The sequence below is a fragment of the Rattus norvegicus genome, chromosome 9 (assembly GCF_036323735.1).
Source record: "Rattus norvegicus strain BN/NHsdMcwi chromosome 9, GRCr8, whole genome shotgun sequence".
Classification (NCBI taxonomy): Eukaryota; Metazoa; Chordata; class Mammalia; order Rodentia; family Muridae; genus Rattus; species Rattus norvegicus.
In genome coordinates this window covers 78,782,314-78,801,544 of record NC_086027.1, presented here as the reverse complement: position 1 = coordinate 78,801,544, position 19,231 = coordinate 78,782,314, and the positions used below count along the sequence as shown (strand labels likewise).

Genomic DNA, 19,231 nt, shown 5'->3' with positions numbered 1-19,231 from the left:
CCACCCATTAACACTTCTGGAAACATGCTGGGCTGAACAGGAAAAAACGACACACAAAACCCAAAAGAACCAATGTTGATGATTTTTTTCTTTAATTTTTTTTTGTTCATGTGTTTAATTTTAAAAATGTCCTCTACTTTTTAATTTTTATTAATAATTTTATTCAATTACATTTCAAACGATATCCCCCTTCCCAGTCACCACTCTACAAGATCCCATCCCCATTCCCCTTTCCCAAGTCTCCTTTGCCTCTATGAGGGTGCTCCTCCACCCACTCACCCACTCCCACTTCACTGCTCTAGTATCGCCCTATGCTGGGGCCTCCACATGACCAAGGGCTTCCCCTTCCATTGATGTCATATAGAACCATCCTCTGTTACATATGTATCTGGAGACCTGGCTCCCTCTCTATATATATACTCTTTGATTGGTGGTTTAGCCCCTGGAAGCTCTCGGTTGTCCAGTTAGTTAACATTGTTCTTCCTATGGAGTTGCAACCCCTTCAGCTCCTTCAGTCCTTCCCCTAACTCTTCCACTGGGGTCCCTGGGCTCAGTACAGTGGTTGGCTGTAAGTAACTGCTGTTGATGACTTCTTAAAGTTCATTCTTAGAGGCCTTGGTTCCCTAATCTTAAATCTTTTGTTATGACTTGGTGATTCAATTTGAATCCATTTTATTTTGCAAATTTCGCAGCCTATAAATAACAATTTTTAAATGCTTCATTTTCTTCAGTTACTAATACAGAAATTAATGGGTGATATTCTAGAATTGTAGAATGTAGCAGGAACATACATTGTATATAGCTGACTTTATAAAAAGGAGAGGGGATGGCTGGAGAGATGGTTCAGTGGTTAATAAGAGAACTGACTGCTCTTCCAGAGGTCCTGAGTTCAATTCTCAACAACGACATGGTGGTTAACAACCACATGGTGGTTCACAACCATCTGTAACCCAATGTCCTCTTCTGGTGTGTCAGAAGACAGCTACAGTATATCATATACAGAAAATAAATACTTCTTAAAAATAACTAAAAATAAAAACTTTAAAGTAGTGATGGTCCTTAAAGCACCATGCACTAACCAAAGGGAAGCAGGCACTAGCTCTGCCTCACTTAGCAGAAAATCAGCACAGATGTTCCTCAGCCATCAAGTCCTATACAGGAAGACTTCACCATTTGATGATAGTGGACCAATTCCCACTACTACAACATCTTATATTCAGAAAGTTGCTAACCCTGCCAGATTTCCTTTTCTGATGAAGTGAGCTTTTTGAAGGATGCATGGAGTGATATATTTAGGGATAGAATTAGTATATGATTAGCTATTTGGACAACTCTTCTCCTTGGTTTTTATGTCAGCCTAGCATAGGCTGGAATCATTTGGGAAGAGATAACATCTCTCAAGAAAAATACCCTTGCATTTCTGCTGTGACAGACTGCTAGCTAGTCTGCTCCCTGGAATAGATCATATCCTGAAGCAACCCAGAAGATCAACTGCACTCAGAGCATTTGGTAAGAACCCTCCCAAAATCCCATAGCTGCCACTGGGAGCCCAGTGCACTCGAGGACCCATCACACCCCAAAACCCCTGTCCTCCGAATAACAATCCCCTTCTGCCTAATCCTTTCTGCTGGGACAGACTGCTAGCTAGTTTCTCCCAGGAATACACCATATCCTGAGGCATCTCAGAAGGTCTTCTGTACTCAAAGCATTTGATACTACTCCCTGAGCCATTCAGGAGATCTGATGCACTCAGGGCACCTGACACCACAGCAGGAGACATCACCGAAGATCCACTGCACCCAGGACACCACAGCTTGACGGCATCCCAGGAGTTCCTCTGTATGCAGGACAATTGGGTAAGGGACATCACAGTCTGAAGATCTCCTGGAGGCTCTGTGGCATGCAGGGCAACTGACCCAAAAAACTGTTCTGCTGCACACAAGGAAACAGAAACCACAGAGAACAGCTTTACAAAAGACAACAGCTTGACTGCTCCTCTGAAGACCCAACAGTCTGAAGGCCTCCCAGGAGATCTACTGCAGCCAGGGCAACAGATCAGCAGCTTCTCTGCCCCTCTGAAGACGCTCCAGTTGGAAGGCCTCACTGGAGGTCAATACAGCCACAAGCCTACCAGGAGACCAGAAGCAACCCGGGGACAAAAGAAGCAAACTCCAGACAGGGTCACCCAGACCAGCAAACAAAGGATAACCAGATGGTGAGTGGCAAGCACAAGACCATAAGCAACAAAGGCCAATATGTGTGTCCATCATCAGAACCCAGTTCTGCCAGCACAGCAAGCCCTGAGTACACCAACCTGAACATCAGGACGCCCACCTAAATCCTATCTCCTGAAGATAACAGAGTCCTTCAATGTGGACATAAGTGACTCACTGAAAGAAATACATGAAAACACAGGTAAGCAGGTAAAAGCCCTTAAAGAAGAAACAAATAAGTCCCGTAAAGAAAAGAAAACACAGTGAAGGAATTGCATAAAGCAGTTCAAGATCTAAAAGTAAAAGTAGAAAAAATAAAGAAAACACAAATGAACACAAACCTGGAAATGGAAAAACTAGAAAAGATGTCAGGAATTAAAGATGGATTAATCAGTTCTCAGGGAAGGTATTAATTGTTGGAAACTCACATAAGAGTAGGCATTGAATGAAGATGTTGCAAAGAATAGATAAAGCTTACTTAAAGTGGAGAGTTATGAAAATTAATGGAAGTGAAAAGATATCTTAGATAGTATTCTGTTTCGTAATTTGAAGCTGTTACTTTCAAAGCTTCATGAGAATGTGTTCCCACTGAGCTATGAGTGAGAGTAGTGTTCAAAATTCTCACCAAAATGTGCGTGTCTGTGGCCTGCTCGTCAACCATGTGAATTGCTTTTGCCAGATCTTCTTCTCCTTCTGGAATGCTGAAATTGTCATCTGGTATCTAGACAAGGGCAAGAGGAATGGGCAGAGATGTCAAGTACCATATAGCAGTCCTGAGCTTATATGAGGGATGCAGTCTCAGACAACCTGTAGTACTTCAAACTATGTTAGTTCCCAACCTTAAATATACTATTGTTCCCATATAAACATACAATAAAGTTTAATTTATAATCTAGGCACAATAGGAAATCAGTAATGTTAATAATAGTAACATAACAATCATAACAACAGACTACAATAAAGTAATTTAAAACATATTCTTTCTTTATGGAGTTTTCCAGACCAATTTTTAGAGTCTAGTTGACCAAGAAATAGGGCACAATATTGAGCAGGTCTCACACAACCTCTTGTACTAAGGAACTAAACAAAAAGCATCATTTTTAATTAGTGCTGATATGGAATTCAGCATAATGAGAATAAGGAATTAATGGAAAATGCTGACACAGGAGCATGTTTTACAGAGCTAAATTAGGGTAGAAGAAAGCTAACCACTAAGCTCCAAGTGGTTCTGACAACCTGGCAATCCCCAATAAGAACAATCTGGATGCTGGGAAGATTTCTGCATTTGAATGACCACCTATGGGCCATAGACAAGGGAGGTCACACGCTCTGAGTATGAGGAATGATTCTGGGGGAACAAAAACAGGCAGACAGCCCAGTCAGTGCCCATGTTTAAAGGACTTTTCCCACTTCACTCATAATCAGCCAATACATAACTTCTGTTCAAAAACTAGTTTATCTTAAACAAAGTCCTTATGTGCCCCAGAAAATAAGACAAACCATTCATAAGAATGACTACAGTAAACTACCAAGATGTAAAGTTACCCAGTTACCTCTTCATATTCACATTCATCTTCTGATGTTTCAGTTATGGTGACCTCTGAGTATTTTGTCAAGTTTAAATGCAAAAAAAGTGGAATAATGTTATTATATTAAATTTACTTGACTTCAGTACTGGATATAATTACTTCAATATGAAACTTGTAAATAGATATAATTTAATTTTCAACCTTTTTTCTCCATAAGACCTTTAAATTTAGATATAAATAATCTCAATTAGTCCATGGGAAACTACATTTATATCTGCTTGAATGAATATTATCTTATAATTTCCAGTTTGATTCTAAGAATACTTTAAAAATACAGAATATCAATAAGATAACATGAATTGGAAAGAAGGCTGGGTGTGTACCCAGTGGGTAGTGTGCTGGCCATGTGAGCATGAAGACCCTTGTTCAGAGACTTAAAAGTCAGCGAGCTCCAAGGGCAGCAATGAACAATAGTCACCGTCTCCTAAAAGGTGGGAAGTGGAGACAGATACTGGAGGTTGTCCTCTGATTTCCATACCATGGCATGAATATGACTGAACTTACAGAGGAACACACACACACACACACACACACACACACACACACGCATGCACACATGCACACACACCGTTGTACATGTGTATGTGTGCAAGCTCTCACAGAACAATAAATAAGAAACTATAAGGCAATAGCAAGCTTTCTTATTATCCAAATAAAAATCAAATTTTCAAAAGCTTCTAAATAGTCATGTAACATAGCTTCACTACGTAGCTGGAAGTATTATAAGTGAATTATAAGTAGGCACCCAATATTGAAGAAAACGTGAAAGACACATTTATGTTTATACAAATCAAACTTAAATCTCTACTTTTGAAATACATCTAGGTGTCTAAATTCTGCTTATAGCAAAGTTCTGCTTATAGTATGTTATATAAAGCTTACATAGAAATCATTTCAATATTTTATAAATGCCCAAAATATTGTTCTAAAAATGATCCCAGCAACAAGGAGTTCTGGAAGTGCTGCCGTGTGAACGGTAAACGCTGCGTGACTCTACTAAGAAATGAACTAGTGAACATTACACTCCGGGATAATAGTAAATGCCGGCAACAGCTCCAGAAGCATGGTTTTCTCAGCAAACTGTTTTAGAACTAATACTCTTGAATTGAGATGCTAAGCTTAAATATTGTGAATTAGACATTTGAATATACAGTAATGGTTATTAAAATCAAAGATGAAATTAATCCATTTTTAGTTTTCTGTTGGTTACATTAACTGTTTTATTTCTGAAGTGGATATATATGTATTACATATAAATGACAGGTTTTGTTATTTGTAACAATAACAGACAGCATTTAATAGGAATAGGACCTACCTGTTTCCCATGCACTAAGACATTAACTCCTCACACTGTATGAGTCTGGAGCTAGTCTCTCCATTTTACAAGTCGCAACTCAAAGATACAACTTTCAAGGCCCTGCACCAAAGTTGGGAATCAGCCCTGGATTTCAGGCTTTGTGAAGTTGCACAGCCTCTCCACGGTCTGCAGGGATTCCCGTGAGGGGTAAATACTATAGGAGTGGTTGCCACTTGTCTCACCTGGGATTCTAAGCCTCTAGATACATTCTTAACACTCAGTTCTGTAATCTCCCATCACTCTTCACTATCTGCCTAGTCCTGTCACTCACATGAGATCCTTAATTCTAATTCACCTATGACCAATCCCCAGGCACCTGATACTTACCAAACCATTAATATGCTGTGGTCAAGTATGAGTGTCTCTCTCAATAATATGGTGAAAGTAATTAGGCTTAAAGGTAACTAGTTCAAAGACTAAGCAACAAACACACACAGATTGTCTATGCCTGAAATTTGTTTATAACTTCATTGGATCCAAATTAAATACTCCAAGGAGAGACATGACTACTTGGGCTAGTTATCTTTTGCTGCAAAACAACTCCCAGTAGGAATTTCTTTCTCTTTCTGTAATGCCTTGCTAGCTATGCCTTAGGGAGTACCAAGATGCTGGCTGCCAAAGTTACTTTTTTCTCCACCAATTTTAAGTCCTCTGAATATATGTGTGATTCAAGTTCCATGGCCACTCTGATACTTACATTAGCACCTCAGTTTGCAAACTCTGCATTTACTCTACACTGATGCATCACAAATTCCAACCACACACGGCTCAAAGGAACAATAAGCAAACACTGATTACTACAGAGCAGTTGAAACTGGAACACAGTAAACCAAACAAAACTAAATCAGAGACAAAGAAACACATTGGATCTCAGTTATCGCTGGAAACTACAAGTTGCTCAGCTTAAAGAAATAGAAAGTACTCTGCCCCTAGGGGCACTGCAGGTGTGACTACTGTGTCACGTGTGCATCCCAAGGAGACAGAGGAGAGGCTATGTCTATGCTCAGCAGTCTGACCTGTGAACGTCTCAATGAGTAGTAGCCTAATGTTCACTGAAAAAAAGTGAGTCTGAAACAACCACCCGTGCTGTGGAGCCCAGACAGGAAGATAGCCTGAGATTACCACAAGTCTTGGACCTTGCATGCCTGGGGCTGGAGGCAGACCATGCCCCTGATGACCCCTTCCTGTTGCCGTAATACATGAGCCAAGCATAGCATTTCTGAGACCAACCCTGAGATGATCTCAGACATTCAGAGATCCCAAGCACCACTAAGAAGAGCAAGTAAGTGGTGCAGAAATGGAAAGGAAAAAGAAAATAGAAAGATGTGGTCACTATGATGAGAGGCAGGACTGGGGACTTGAGGGTAGTGAGGAACATGCTGATGTGAGTACTCGGTGATGCTACCTGGGACCATGGTGGGGTCCTGGTCTCTGCTGCCACTGCTGGCCACAACTCTGTCTGTGGCCCTGAAGCAGCAGGGGTCTGTTACCTCAAAAGCCAGGCATATGCGCTGCTGCCTGGGGATATGTTATCAGAGCTGTGCAGAACTGCTCACTTCTCACGTAGGCTTTATGGGATAGTTGACCCTGGGGGCCTAACAGACAGAAAGCTGACCCAATCCTTAGCCAGATGCTGTACTTGACACAACAGGAGCTGCAGGTGAACTGACTCTGGGTCATGAGGGGAGAGAGCTAGCCCTTCCCCTCGCCTACTGTAGCACTTGGGAAAGCAGGCCTTCTTGTTGCCTGGGCAGCATAGTTGGTGTGAGGATTAACCCTGGATGTGAGAGTTGTGGGTGAGCTGGCTGAAGAGGACACTTGTGGAAGAGCTGGCCTTCTAGTCTACTGTGCAGTGGCATTGGCAAGAGATCTGCTCCTCTCCCTTTGCCCTCAAAATCATTGGCAGATGGGAAAGCTGAAGGTGCCCTTCACCTGGGTAACATAATGGAGCTGGTAGAGCACAGGTGAGCCAGCCCCAAGGGTGTGAGCATGGGAGAGCTAGCCCAGCAATTTATCTGCCTTAGAGCAATATGTGAGAGGGAGAGATGCCCTTCTCCTCTCCATCAGCCCTTGACAACTATGGCAGGCAAAAGAGCCCCAGAGTCATGAGAATGGCAGAACTGATCAGAGGACTCATATCAGACCAATGACCTATTACAATGAACATTTGCAAGCAAAGATGTGTGAACAAATGGGTAGGCTGTGGGACACACTGTGACATATTATAACTTCCACAATGAGATTGTTTTTTCTTTGTTGGTGAGGAGTTTGCAAGGGTGGAGGACAGGTAAAAGGGGAAGGAAGATGAATGGGATTGGGGGCCATGATGTGAAACTCACTAAGAACCAATAAAAAGTTTCTTTTTAAGGAAAAGAAAAAGGAAGTAGAAGGTAGTTAAGGGTGGAGAAAAAATAAATGTTGATTACAGAGAACACATTTCCAATCATGAAGCTAGTAAGTCTGGAAGCCTAGCACGTGGGGCCCATGTGACAATAATGTTTCATATACTTGATATTTTCAAAGAGCATAAATTTTTAGTAGTCCTATTACTCCAAATGAAGAGCTAAAAAACAACAATGAAAAAGGAAAATCAGAGTTAATTCATAATCCAGTTATCATTTCTGGATATAAACCCAAAGGACTGAAGTTAGCATCTGAGGAAATGCCTGTATGGCATCTCTGTACACAAAAGCCAAAACATGGGAGTAGCTTAGATATCCATTAATCCATAAAGAAAATATGATAGATAGACAGACAGACAGACAGACAGACAGACAGACAGATAGATAGATAGATAGACACTATTTACACCCAATGGAATTCTGTTCAGCTATAAAGATTAAAAATAATATCATTTTTCAGGAAAACAGAACTGAAAGTCATCATATTAAAACCACAAGAGACTCAGAAGGACACATGCTACATGCTTTCTCTCATATGAGAAATCTAAATGTACATTATCAATATATGAATGTCAAGTCCATAATGCCCGGGTACACGGTATCAGATGGCGATCAGTGGGAGATGAAGATCAGTACAGAGAGAAAGATACAAAGAGGACAATGAAGCAGGGTGCAGATAGAAATTGTAAGATATCATAATGGAGCAAATTATCCTCTATGCTAACTACAGCAACCATTTTTAAAACGTGACTATAGGAAACAATGCACGTATTAGTTGCTTTTCTGTTGCTGGGATAAAACACTTTCGCCTCCAATGACATGCTTCCTTCAATAAGACATACTGCCTTAGCACCATCAACTGGAGACCATGGGGGAAAGTGTAGAGAAAATCTCTTGTGTGCTGTATAGATGCAGCACCTGTCAATTAAAGCTGACTAACTAGAAGGTGGGACATCGATAGGAAGAAGGAAGGAGCCAGGCAGCAGAATGGGTCCAGGAACATGGAGGTCAGAAGTAAGGGAGCTGAGCAGAGGTAGCCAGCCATGGGCGGAGCTTAGGACACAGTAAATGGCTACTTAGTCTATAATAGTCAGATAATAGCCAAAGCTTATGGCCAAGATGAGTGTGTGTGTGTGTGTGTGTGTGTGTGTGTGTGTGTGTGTATTCACACATCCATACATACATACATACATACATACATACATACATACATACATACACTGAATCACAGCGCTGTTTTTAGGGAGCTTGAGGCTGGGAGAAAAACTCAGCTCTTACAGAAAACTGTCATTCAAACTATCACATGTATTAAGTACTCAAATGTCCTAGATTTTGTATAGAAGTTTTACATTGTACAACTTGAATGTAACAATTTATAGTCAATCATATTTCAATAAAGCTTGCAGGGTAACAGTAAACATTTGCTATGCCACAGTTACTGAAGGTCAAGAATTCATAAGTTACTTAGCTGGATGATTCTTGGGGTCTACCATGATGACACATTAGAGGTTAGAGGTGGCAGTCATCGGAAATCTGAACTAAGCATGTACTTATAGGACAGCTGACTGACGATTGGACAGCTGACTACTGGATTAAGACCTTAGTTCAGTCTTCATGTGAATTTCTTCACAAGCTGACCAAACATCTTTTAGACATAGTAGCTAAGCTTACATCAGAGTTAGGAATACATGATGTAGAAGGCATAAGAGCATTAAAAGCCAAGCCTCAGAAGCCACAAGTTCAATCTATTAAAGGTTGTGTGGGATAATATTTAGTATATAATGAATAGAAAGAAAGTAACAACCAAAAACAAAACCAAAAGAACCATGACCTTGCTGAGTGTACATGAGGTTCTGGGTTCTATCTCCAGAACCTCAAAACAGAACATGGATACCAGAGGAATACCAGGAGGAGTATTAAATGCTTAGCATTTTAGGGATAGTCCAGCTAACATACTATATGCTTTCAAAAGGCCCAAAAGACAAAATATGTGAGAAGATCATTAGAATAATCTTTGCATTATGTAAGGCTGTATAACTATTTTTTAAATTATTATTCCTTCCTCACCTTAGAAAAAGAAGAGCATCTATAGAGAAACTTTCCTCATTGTTTAGATGAAAGGACAAACAGAACCCATTGTAAATTTCCCTCGGGTCCTAGATTTGCATTTTCTGCTATATTTTATTTACTTAAATTAAATTCCCTTTGCTCAGCTAAAGGACATTAGTCTTTTCTGAAAAGTGGCTACCCCAAGGTGACTTCAATAGCATGTCTTGTCAGTCTCCAGAAAATAATGTCATTATTCCCACACTTACATAACAAATTCCTAAACAAAGTAAATATTACGAAATCCTCTGCACATACTTTAAAACTACAAATAAGCACACACTTCCCCTATGAAGGCTAATGCCACAGGGGAGCTGTTAAAATGGTGACATAGAGAAAATGTGATTTGTCCACAGAACACTGGCAATGTCAGATAACACTTGGAACTCCTATCTGCCTATCCAGCAAGTATCATAGATGATAATTTTTAATCATGAAGAACCTATTGCTTCCCCACAATAAAAAAAAACAGATTATAAGAAAACTAACACTTTATAATCCACTGAAGTGTTTCCAATGGAGTATAACAATGTTTACTTTCAAAATGACCCTATGAGATTCAATGTCCCAGTCATCTCTAAGATGAAAATTAAGAAATCAAATTAAAAGATTTCCTAGGGCTTGTGTGACTATAAATAACAGAGACAAAGTTTCTTGAGTTCAATTCTAAAAATTCTGCCATTACTGTTTCTACACTGGCCAGTAAGTATATGGGGTTTATTAATATTACTAGATAATATAAATACAAATATTTTGTTTCAATATCCTCAGTAATGAACTCAGATATTTGTTTTCCAACTCTCGGGCACACCTTACCAGCAGCTAAATAAAATCATTTAAATAGCTCAATTTGAGGACCACAATGGAGAGAGAAGTATAAAACAGCTAGAGGCTAGAGAGCTGATCATTAATTTAACCAAGGTCAAAAGATTAATAAGAAGAAAGATGAAATCAGAGCAAAGCATCAGAAAGAGGGGCTGATACACTCTTTGACTGATATCGTTCAGCATCCACAACGTGATCTGTACAGAGAGGCTTCCCAGAGCAGCTCATCTCACATGCACTGGGACAGTAATCTTGACAAAGCAGCTGTATCTTGGTGTGGATATCTGTATGCATCTGATGTCTGGATAACAAGCAACACATGGTCAGATGCACAAGCTAATACTGTGATTCTATATAAACATAAAAGTGTGCTTGTCACTGGAAATACAGACCTCAGTGAATGTGTAAATTGGGAGGAGAAGGGGGAATGGGAATGAGAGAGTGCAATAGTGCACTACAGTCTGAGAAGCCACAGCCTTGACTCTAGCCTCTGTGATGGCGGGGTAAGATGGGTTTGTAGCCAGATGCCAACTACATGGTCCACCCAATGAAAACAGAGAACTGCCCAGCACACGGAAGTGCTGTTTCCAGAGCCTCAGAGGGAGGGCCTCCTAAGGGGAATGCACTACATTTGGATACTGAGCCCCGACACTTGGAACAGAATCTGGCGGAGCAGCACTTGTGAAAATTTGTAAAGCATTCCTCTGGAGAGCAATCTAGCAAGGGTGGGAAGGGGCAAGTCATGGACAACCATCTGAAAGGAAAAACACACTTTGCTTCCACTTTTACTGAGCAACTTTCTCTCCTGTTTCCTAATCTCACAGGAGATCCTGGGTAGGGAACGCCCAGGCAATTAGGCTCTCCATGATTTGCATGCAGAGCTGTTTTCCACTGGGAGAAAATAGGTGAGCATTTGGACTGTTCTAATGATGCCCAGCTGGCTCTGAGCAGTGCAAAAGTCTACGCCCAGTAAATGCCTTCTCCTTCAAAGAATAAAAGAGTAGCAATGTTGAACTCCAGATCCAAGTCTCATTTCCTGCCCTCCTGTGGCCTCTTATATGGACATGCCTTCCTGTCTACATCCAGAGCACCTCCCACTTCCAGGCCAGATACCTTATGGTATGGATACCACAGCTCCCACTCTGCCATGTATTCACAAGTTTCTTAGAGACTTCAGGGTTTTACAGACAAAACACTCCCTGGTACTTAGTCATTGAGGGAGCAAATGCTTTTATCTAAACAAGCAAAATTTGCCCTAGTTCCTGATTTTGTGAATTCCAGTAAAAGACAGGCCACTGTTTACAATGCGTGCTCTGACAGTGTCAGGAAACACAGACACGATTATAGTACCTCAGAAGACACAACTTCAAGACCAGATGCTTCACAGAGACACTTTAGCTGGACCAACAGCAGAGATGACAGCCCTAATGGGTCACAAGCATGTTCTTCTGCAAATGGGCCACAGGCAGAAATCGATGAACAATTTGCAGCTTAAAGCAGTAAACAAACTCCTTCCATGAAATACTCTTCCACTGACACACTTGTAGGCAGTGATCACAGGCAGCAGCATCTTTAGCGAGAACAAACATCACGAATTATGCTTTCTATAACTTCCCAGGGCTTCCGTAGACAGAAATCACCTTGTAATCTTTGCCATCTTCTCAGAGCCAATGTTCACAGAAGCAATTAAAAAGAAAATCTAGTCGGGGATCCTCCCTCATTAACATTTTATTTCCCAAACAGAAAGGGTACTATAAGTAGCAAATGTCATTGCCATCTTCCCTGCCTTAGGAATACCAGCCTAAATAAAGTTTACTGAGACATATACATAAGCGGTGACAAACGAAGTGCATGCCTGTTGTCACTTTCTCACTGTCTTACTTGTGGCAGTATTTACTAACAAGTCTTCGTGAGTCCTCTGAACTATCAGCACAGGATAGGTACAGAAGCTACTGCCAAATCACCACACTTGGCAATAACAGAAAGCCCCTGGCTGCTCTGGTGCTAGAAAGCTTGGACGTCTTCTCAGAGCTGAAGGAGCCGTAAGTTAACATGTAAAGTGGACAGGTCCATGCTGGGTGGTAGTAGTGGATCTTTCTGATTGGTAAGCCAGAAAACACAACGGCAGGAGCTCTACACACCACTCCTCTAGCAGACACTGTCTTAGTGGTGGTGATTTGGAAACAGAGCCTGGCATGGCTACCCTGGAGCTGCCGCCGCTGCTCCTTTACTCGGAACTCTGAGGGCGGGATTGTGGGCATGTACCAGCATGCCCAACAGTATCTGAAAATATAATGGCTAGAAGTCAGGATATTTGTCTCAAAGTTCGCTACTCCAATTACAGTCTCCAGACCTACAGCATCTTGGGAGCTTGTTAGCCACTAAGAAGTTCAGTGCTCACCCAGATATACTGCATTAAACTCACCATTTATAGCTAACCTCGTGATTCATTATAGTTAACATAGACAACAGGACACAGTACATTACAGTGTTCCTCTCTAAACAGCTAGTGACATTAATACATAGTGGGTTTAGTGTCATGGCTGTTGGTCTAGAATCTGCATTAAAGTTACCAAATCTTTTTATTTGAATATATATAGGATAAATTCTAGTATGTAAACACAATTTTTCTGATGATAATTGGAGACATACTAATTAGTAATTACTAAGTATTTCACAAATATAGTCTATGGTATTATAAAATTTCAGAATGTATCATTTTATAAACTTGTAAACATGTATCTAGAGAATTTTTTAAAGAAAAAAACAAAGGAATAAAGGAAGGGAAGGAAAGATGCCTGTAAGTCCATTATATTAGCTACTTCTTTTCAGTTAATTGACATTTGTTTTTTAATAACAAAATGAAAAAATAAACAATAATAAAGTCAATGAAGATAGAATTTTTAAAGTAAACGTTATCAGTGAAACTTACTCCTGCTGTGAGGCACTGCATAGACAGCAGCTATGTCAGATGGGATACCAGTCTAATGCTTCAGCCTTTTTCCAGTGTGGCTCTGCAATCCTTACTCATATAGCTGTTAACACTGGGTCTGCACCCAGAGTTGAATATGCTGCAAAGCCTAACTTTAACTGCACTCAGCCATGAGAGACTGCTCCTGGGACAGTGGGGACCATAAAGCAGGCAGCAAACTCATCTACACAGCCTACGATGCTAAATTCTTTCTGGGGGAATACACAGAAAGACAAAATAGTGTTAGACAACAGTTGGAGAGTGGAGACAGAGAAAAAGACAATGCTTCCCTTTTTCCGAGATCAGACGAGATTGGGCACGTTCAGGGTGGTATGGCTGTAGACAATGCTTCCCTTTTTTAAAGTGTGTACTTCATTTTGAAATTCCTTTTTTGGAAAAGGTTTTGGTTTTGACACCTAACAGGAACATCAATTAACCTTTAGCTGCTTTAATACAAATGCATGCCAGACTGAATCTAACAATTGAAATTCAGAACTCCTGGACAGCAACACCTTACTAGGCAGTCAGTCCTTAGTCACTAGTACAACTGAAATATCTTCAAACTATGACTTTTAAAAGTATCACTAATGACCACCACCAGACTTTCTACAAGTTCGATAGACAACTATTTGTCCCCAGATAGCTTATAATAGTGAAAGTATTTTTCTTTTTTTTTTTTTTTTTTTTTGGTTCTTTTTTTCGGAGCTGGGGACCGAACCCAGGGCCTTGCGCTTCCTAGGTAAGCGCTCTACCACTGAGCTAAATCCCCAGCCCCGAAAGTATTTTTCTAACAAGAAATTCTACCTGGAGTTCATACATCGCTTGACTTGATCTCTAAATGCTGTGGTGACAGTAAAGAGCCAAGTCATGCCTGCTGACAGCTTACCTTGTGAAAGTTTAAAACAGAAGCAATTATATCATGAAGCCCTTCACAAGAGAAACAAGAGTCCCTGATAACAACCAGCAGGTACGAAGAAGGACTGTTGCAGCCATGAGATCTTTCTCCCGAACACCTTCACTAAGCTGTAACAAAACCTCTGAGGGCCATTTTAACAGAAGCGTTTTCCAATCATCCCAATTTGCTTCTGTTACTGTGATGAAGAACTGACCCCACGATTAGTGGAGGAAAGGTTTTATTTGAAGGCAGAAAAGAAACAAAGTGGCATGAAGCAGAAACCAAGGAGGAAGACTGCTGATGAACTTGGTTTTCTGGTTTGCTTAGCCACCTTTCTTGTACAGCCTAGCCACACAGGCCTAGAGCTGGCAGGAACCATAGTGGTCTGGGCCTGCCTGCATTAATTAGCAAATGAGAAATGCCTTTGTCAGCTCTCAGGAGGCAGTGTCAGGCAGATCTCAGTAAGTTTGAGACCAGCCTGGTGAATTCCGGAACAGCCAGATGCATTCAGAGAAACCCTGTTTCAAAAGAAAACAAAGAAGATAGATAGGAAGAGAGGGGGAGAAAAGGGGAGGAAGGGGAGGGAAGGGAAGGAAGAAAAAGGAGGAAGGAAGGAAGGAAGGAAGGAAGGAAGGAAGGGCAGGAAGGAAGGCAGGCAGGCAGGAAGGAAGGAAGGAAGGCAGGAAGGAAGGCAGGAAGGCAGGAAGGAAGGCAGGAAGGAAGGAAGGAAGGAAGGCAGGAAGGAAGGAAGGAAGGCAGGCAGGCAGGAAGGAAGGCAGGAAGGAAGGCAGGAAATGTGGAGACATGGCCACAGGATAACCGATCTAGACAGTTCTGCAACTGAGGTTCCTCTTTCCATAAATTCCAAGCTGACGACTGAGGTTCCTCTTTCCATAAATTCCAAGCTGACGACTGTCTTAGGGTTTCTATTGCTGCGAGGAAACACTATGATCAAAAGCACGTTCGGGGAGAAAGGGTTTATTTGCCTTTTACTTCCACACTGTTCAGCATCAAAGGAAGTAGACACAGGAGGTCACACAGGGCCGGAACCAGGAGGCAGGAGCTGATACAGATGCCTTGAAGGATGCTACTTACTGGCTTGCTCCCTCTGGCTTGCTCACCTGCTTTGTTATAGGACCCAGGACTACCAGTCCAGAGATGGCACCACCCACAATGGGGTGGACCGTCTTCCATCAATCACCATCCAAGAAACAAAGGACCCTACAGTCTTGCCTACAACCTAATCTTGTGGAAGCATTTTCTTAGTTGAGGTTTCCTCCTCTCAGATGACTTTAGCTTCTGTCAAGTTGACATAAAATTAGTCTGTACAACAGAAACTATGAGTCCATTATGAGTCCAGCTTTTGTGTCTGGCTTGAGCAACGTTAGTCTATACGTGCTCCCTGTTGTCTGAATGTTTAAGAAGGGTAGGAGATGATTTCCTAGAGAATTCAAGTGAACCTTTCCCAGAGGCCTTTTTCAACACTGGCAGGTCATTATCTAGTACCAGGAGTATACCAGAAGGGAAATCTCAGGCAAGTGCACTCAATTAGAGGTGACTACATATATAAGCAGGATAAAGGACACTGGAGTTCTGATTCACTTATGCATACTATAATTCTTATTAGGCACTGAAGTAGCCTGAGGGCCACAGACTTTAAACCCTAGAAAGTCTCACTTCCACAACCATCATAATTGCCTTACAAAACAATGTCAAATAATATTGTACTGTCAATTCCTAATTATGCACAGAAGAGAGCCCAGGGACACAAGGATAATTGACATTAGAAATTAATCCCGAAACTTCATTTTGACTAGGAGTTAAAGCCTCTCCCATGACTAAATCTCTTCCCTGAACTCTGAATATAGCAAAATCAACTGGTTAAATGTTTGACTTTGCTCTCCCCTGACTATCCTTTAGTTGAAACATGAAATAGTAATCAGCCAACCATGAAGAGATGGAAGAAAAGCGTAGACACTAGATAATTAATGAACTTGATAATAAAATCTTGAAGCTTAGATTTGCTTACATTTGCAACTGTGATTTAAAACATTTTGTCATAGAGACTCCCAAAGAGCGTGCCCAAACACAGAAGACTATACAGGTTCAGGCCAGCTGAGGATAAAGTTCCACCACGGGGAGGGGAAGTAGGCAGAGGGTCCCAACCCTAAGAAGATAACTACACTGATACCACTTGGTGAAAGGACAGTTAGTCTTCTCCAGTTGTGCCACTGGGTGACACCACATTCTACATCCCAGATCAGGTCTAATGCCCCTGAGTAGCTGAAAAACACAATATCAACTCAATGTTTGTGGACATTTTGTTTCATTTCGTTTTATTGCTATTTAGCATTTCTGTCTTATTGGTCTTTTGCCAATGTCTTTTGGAAGAACTCTAGCAAGGTGGGGCATGGCCTACAAGACTTGGGCAGGCCTTGCCCTTCTCCATGCCCTTGATACACACCATTAGTTTTCATTTCTGAAGCTGGCCAGCAAGGTGGATCCCTTTATTTGGCCCCTTTCTCCTCCTAAGACTGATTACCAAGATACACCAAAGCACTGAGGTCCATCAATGAAACGCCCCTTTGACTCACCTACACAAGCCAAATCAAAACTAAACACCTCATCCTGACACACGGTTTCCCCTTGAACCTCTCTAAACTGCCATCTGCCAGGGAGCCTCATCTGTCTCCTCTCTATCAGGAGGCACTCCTTTCTCTATCCCTCCTGCCCCTGCACCTGTCTGGAGATGAATACCCCTTCTCCCCTTCTCTTGTCCTCTATTGCCTGTCTTTGTCCTTTATTCCCTGTCCTTTATCCTACTGGGTCAAATAAATCTCCTTTGCGCTAAGAACTCGGACTTGGGGTATCTTTTGCCAATACCAGTCACTACAGTTACTTCATTTGTGGGGTTTACTATTTGTGGGGTGCTGTGTTTTCCTTCCTAGTAGGTTCTTCTTTTTTTTCTTGTTATCGTTTCTGTTTGGGGGGACCATAGAATTGGATGGGGAGGGAGAGGGCAGGATCTGGGAGACGTTGGGGGAAAGGGAATAACATGATTAAAATAGACCTCATGAAAAGATGTTAAATTTTTAAAAATGGGTGTGTAAACTGAAATATGTTACTGTTTTAATTCAGTGTTGTGGAAATTTCCATAAATCTGATTTTGTTTGAAGTTTTATTGTATTAGAATTTTAGGTTTATTTTAAAAATACATCTTCAAAATTTCAGTTAATCTCATGTTAATAACTACATTTGGTCTAGAAAAATCATTTTCATGAAAAAAATTATAAATGTTTTGTTGGAATTCAGTAGGAAGGACACTAGAAACCTTTATACTAGGTGCAGATGAAATTAGACATAATAATATGAACTATTTTTTTAACTTTAAAGGGAACATTCTGAAACAGATTATATAGACTCATTTATGACACTAAGGCAAACCACTTTTTTTTCAAATTGATTTCAAGACTTAACTCCTGTAAAAATCATTTTATCCAGTAAAATACGACGTATTTTCTGCTTAACTGAGCCTACTAAACTTCCCCAAATGGATCACTGTTTAATAGTAATAATAACAGTAATAATGGGAAATTTTTAGTGTCTTGGACATCTTTATAGATAGCCATCTTTCATATCTACTGGAAGAAAAAAATTATGTGACTCTAATTTACAAACGCTGAACATTAATCCAGAATAATTAATTTACCTACCTAGAGAAGGGAAGGCTAAAAGCCTTACCAAAAAAAAAAAAAAATAGTGAACCTAATTATACACATTCATTTTTTCTGGCACCTTCATTCATAACTGCTCATCATGATCTGTTGCATTTGCCAGCTCACTCCCCTAATATTTACTAGTCCAGTGTGCGGGCAGCAGGGTATTATCAGTGCCACCACTAAATAACCAAAACCAAAACTACAGAGAAAGGTAGGCATCGCTGTGGAGAGAAATTACCATTATTTACGACAATTGGACCTGGTAGAAGACCATAGGTGCAGTCTGGGCATCCATTCTCTAAGGCCCAGATACATACAGTTTCCCCTTAATATGTCAACATCTGATGGAAGTTAATATGAAGGTATGCTGAGGGTGTGTGTGTGTGTGTGTGTGTGTGTGTGTGTGTGTGTGTGTGTGTGTGTGTGTGTGTGTGTGTAAATTACATGGCCCTGGAAGGCTTCCCCTCCTAAAATGGCTTCAGCGGACTGCTGGGACAGGGCTGGGCTGGCAAGGACCCCACCTGGAGGTCCCACTGACACTCCATCAGATGGGGTCCACAGGCGCCCCGACAGGAAGCTCCTACGCCGGCCCCGTCAGTCACCGGCCCGCCCGGGGGGCCACCAGAAGGATACGCTCCAGGTAGTAGGCGCCCTCGGCGGCCACTGCCTCTGTCTCTGTCACCTCGCCCGTGGGTGACAAGTTAATGCCCAGCTCTTCCAACACCCGCATCGGCGGGACCCCAGAAGGAGCAGCCATGCCTGCAACCGCGCCTCTCTGTGCCCCTCCGACTGGCGTCGCAACTCTCGCGAGATCCCGGGACCCCTACCCGGGACTAGCTCAGCACCTGAGGACCAGGGTCAAGCCCTCTGCGCGTCCGCAGTTACTATAGCAACGCGTTGCCTAGTTACCCCAGGCGCCCTAGGAACCCCAGGCGCCCTAGGAAGCTTGAAGAGCAGACTAGAAAACAGGAACCAGGGGCTCAAATTACATTTACACAAGCTACTTGTTTGGGTGTTTTGGTTTTCCTTTTGTTTGTTTGGGTTTTTGGTTGGTTGGTTTGGAGTGTTTTGTTTTGTTTTTTGGTGTTTTGATCTTTTTGTTTTATTTTTGCTTTAATGCCATTCGTTGCGACTTCTTTTTTCTTTATTGGTTT

At 41.5% G+C, this 19,231-nt stretch overlaps 1 protein-coding gene and 1 non-coding gene across 11 annotated transcripts in view; one reads left to right on the top strand and one right to left on the bottom strand.

Moving 5' to 3' along the window:
* Spag16 (sperm associated antigen 16) overlaps nucleotides 1-18,949 on the bottom strand; it is a 919,670-nt gene extending 900,721 nt beyond the window's left edge. For 9 of the 10 annotated variants that reach the window (XR_005488954.2, XR_005488955.2, XR_010054628.1 and 6 more), the window contains exons 1-3: nucleotides 18,711-18,949; nucleotides 3,767-3,813; nucleotides 2,839-2,934 (exon numbers count right to left, since the gene is read on the bottom strand). Coding sequence is in view for 7 of the 10 variants with exons in the window: in XM_063267621.1 (XP_063123691.1) it covers nucleotides 2,839-2,934; nucleotides 3,767-3,813; nucleotides 18,711-18,834 (267 nt within the window). In the remaining 3 variants the exon portion in view is untranslated. The remainder of the gene's footprint in view (nucleotides 1-2,838; nucleotides 2,935-3,766; nucleotides 3,814-18,710) is intronic. The other variant, NM_001401616.1, reaches the window with a different exon arrangement.
* On the top strand, nucleotides 6,082-6,209 carry LOC120094917 (small nucleolar RNA SNORA17). The gene has a single exon (XR_005489606.1). It is a non-coding gene; the product is annotated as a small nucleolar RNA SNORA17 (small nucleolar RNA).
* Nucleotides 18,950-19,231: the final 282 nt, after the last annotated feature.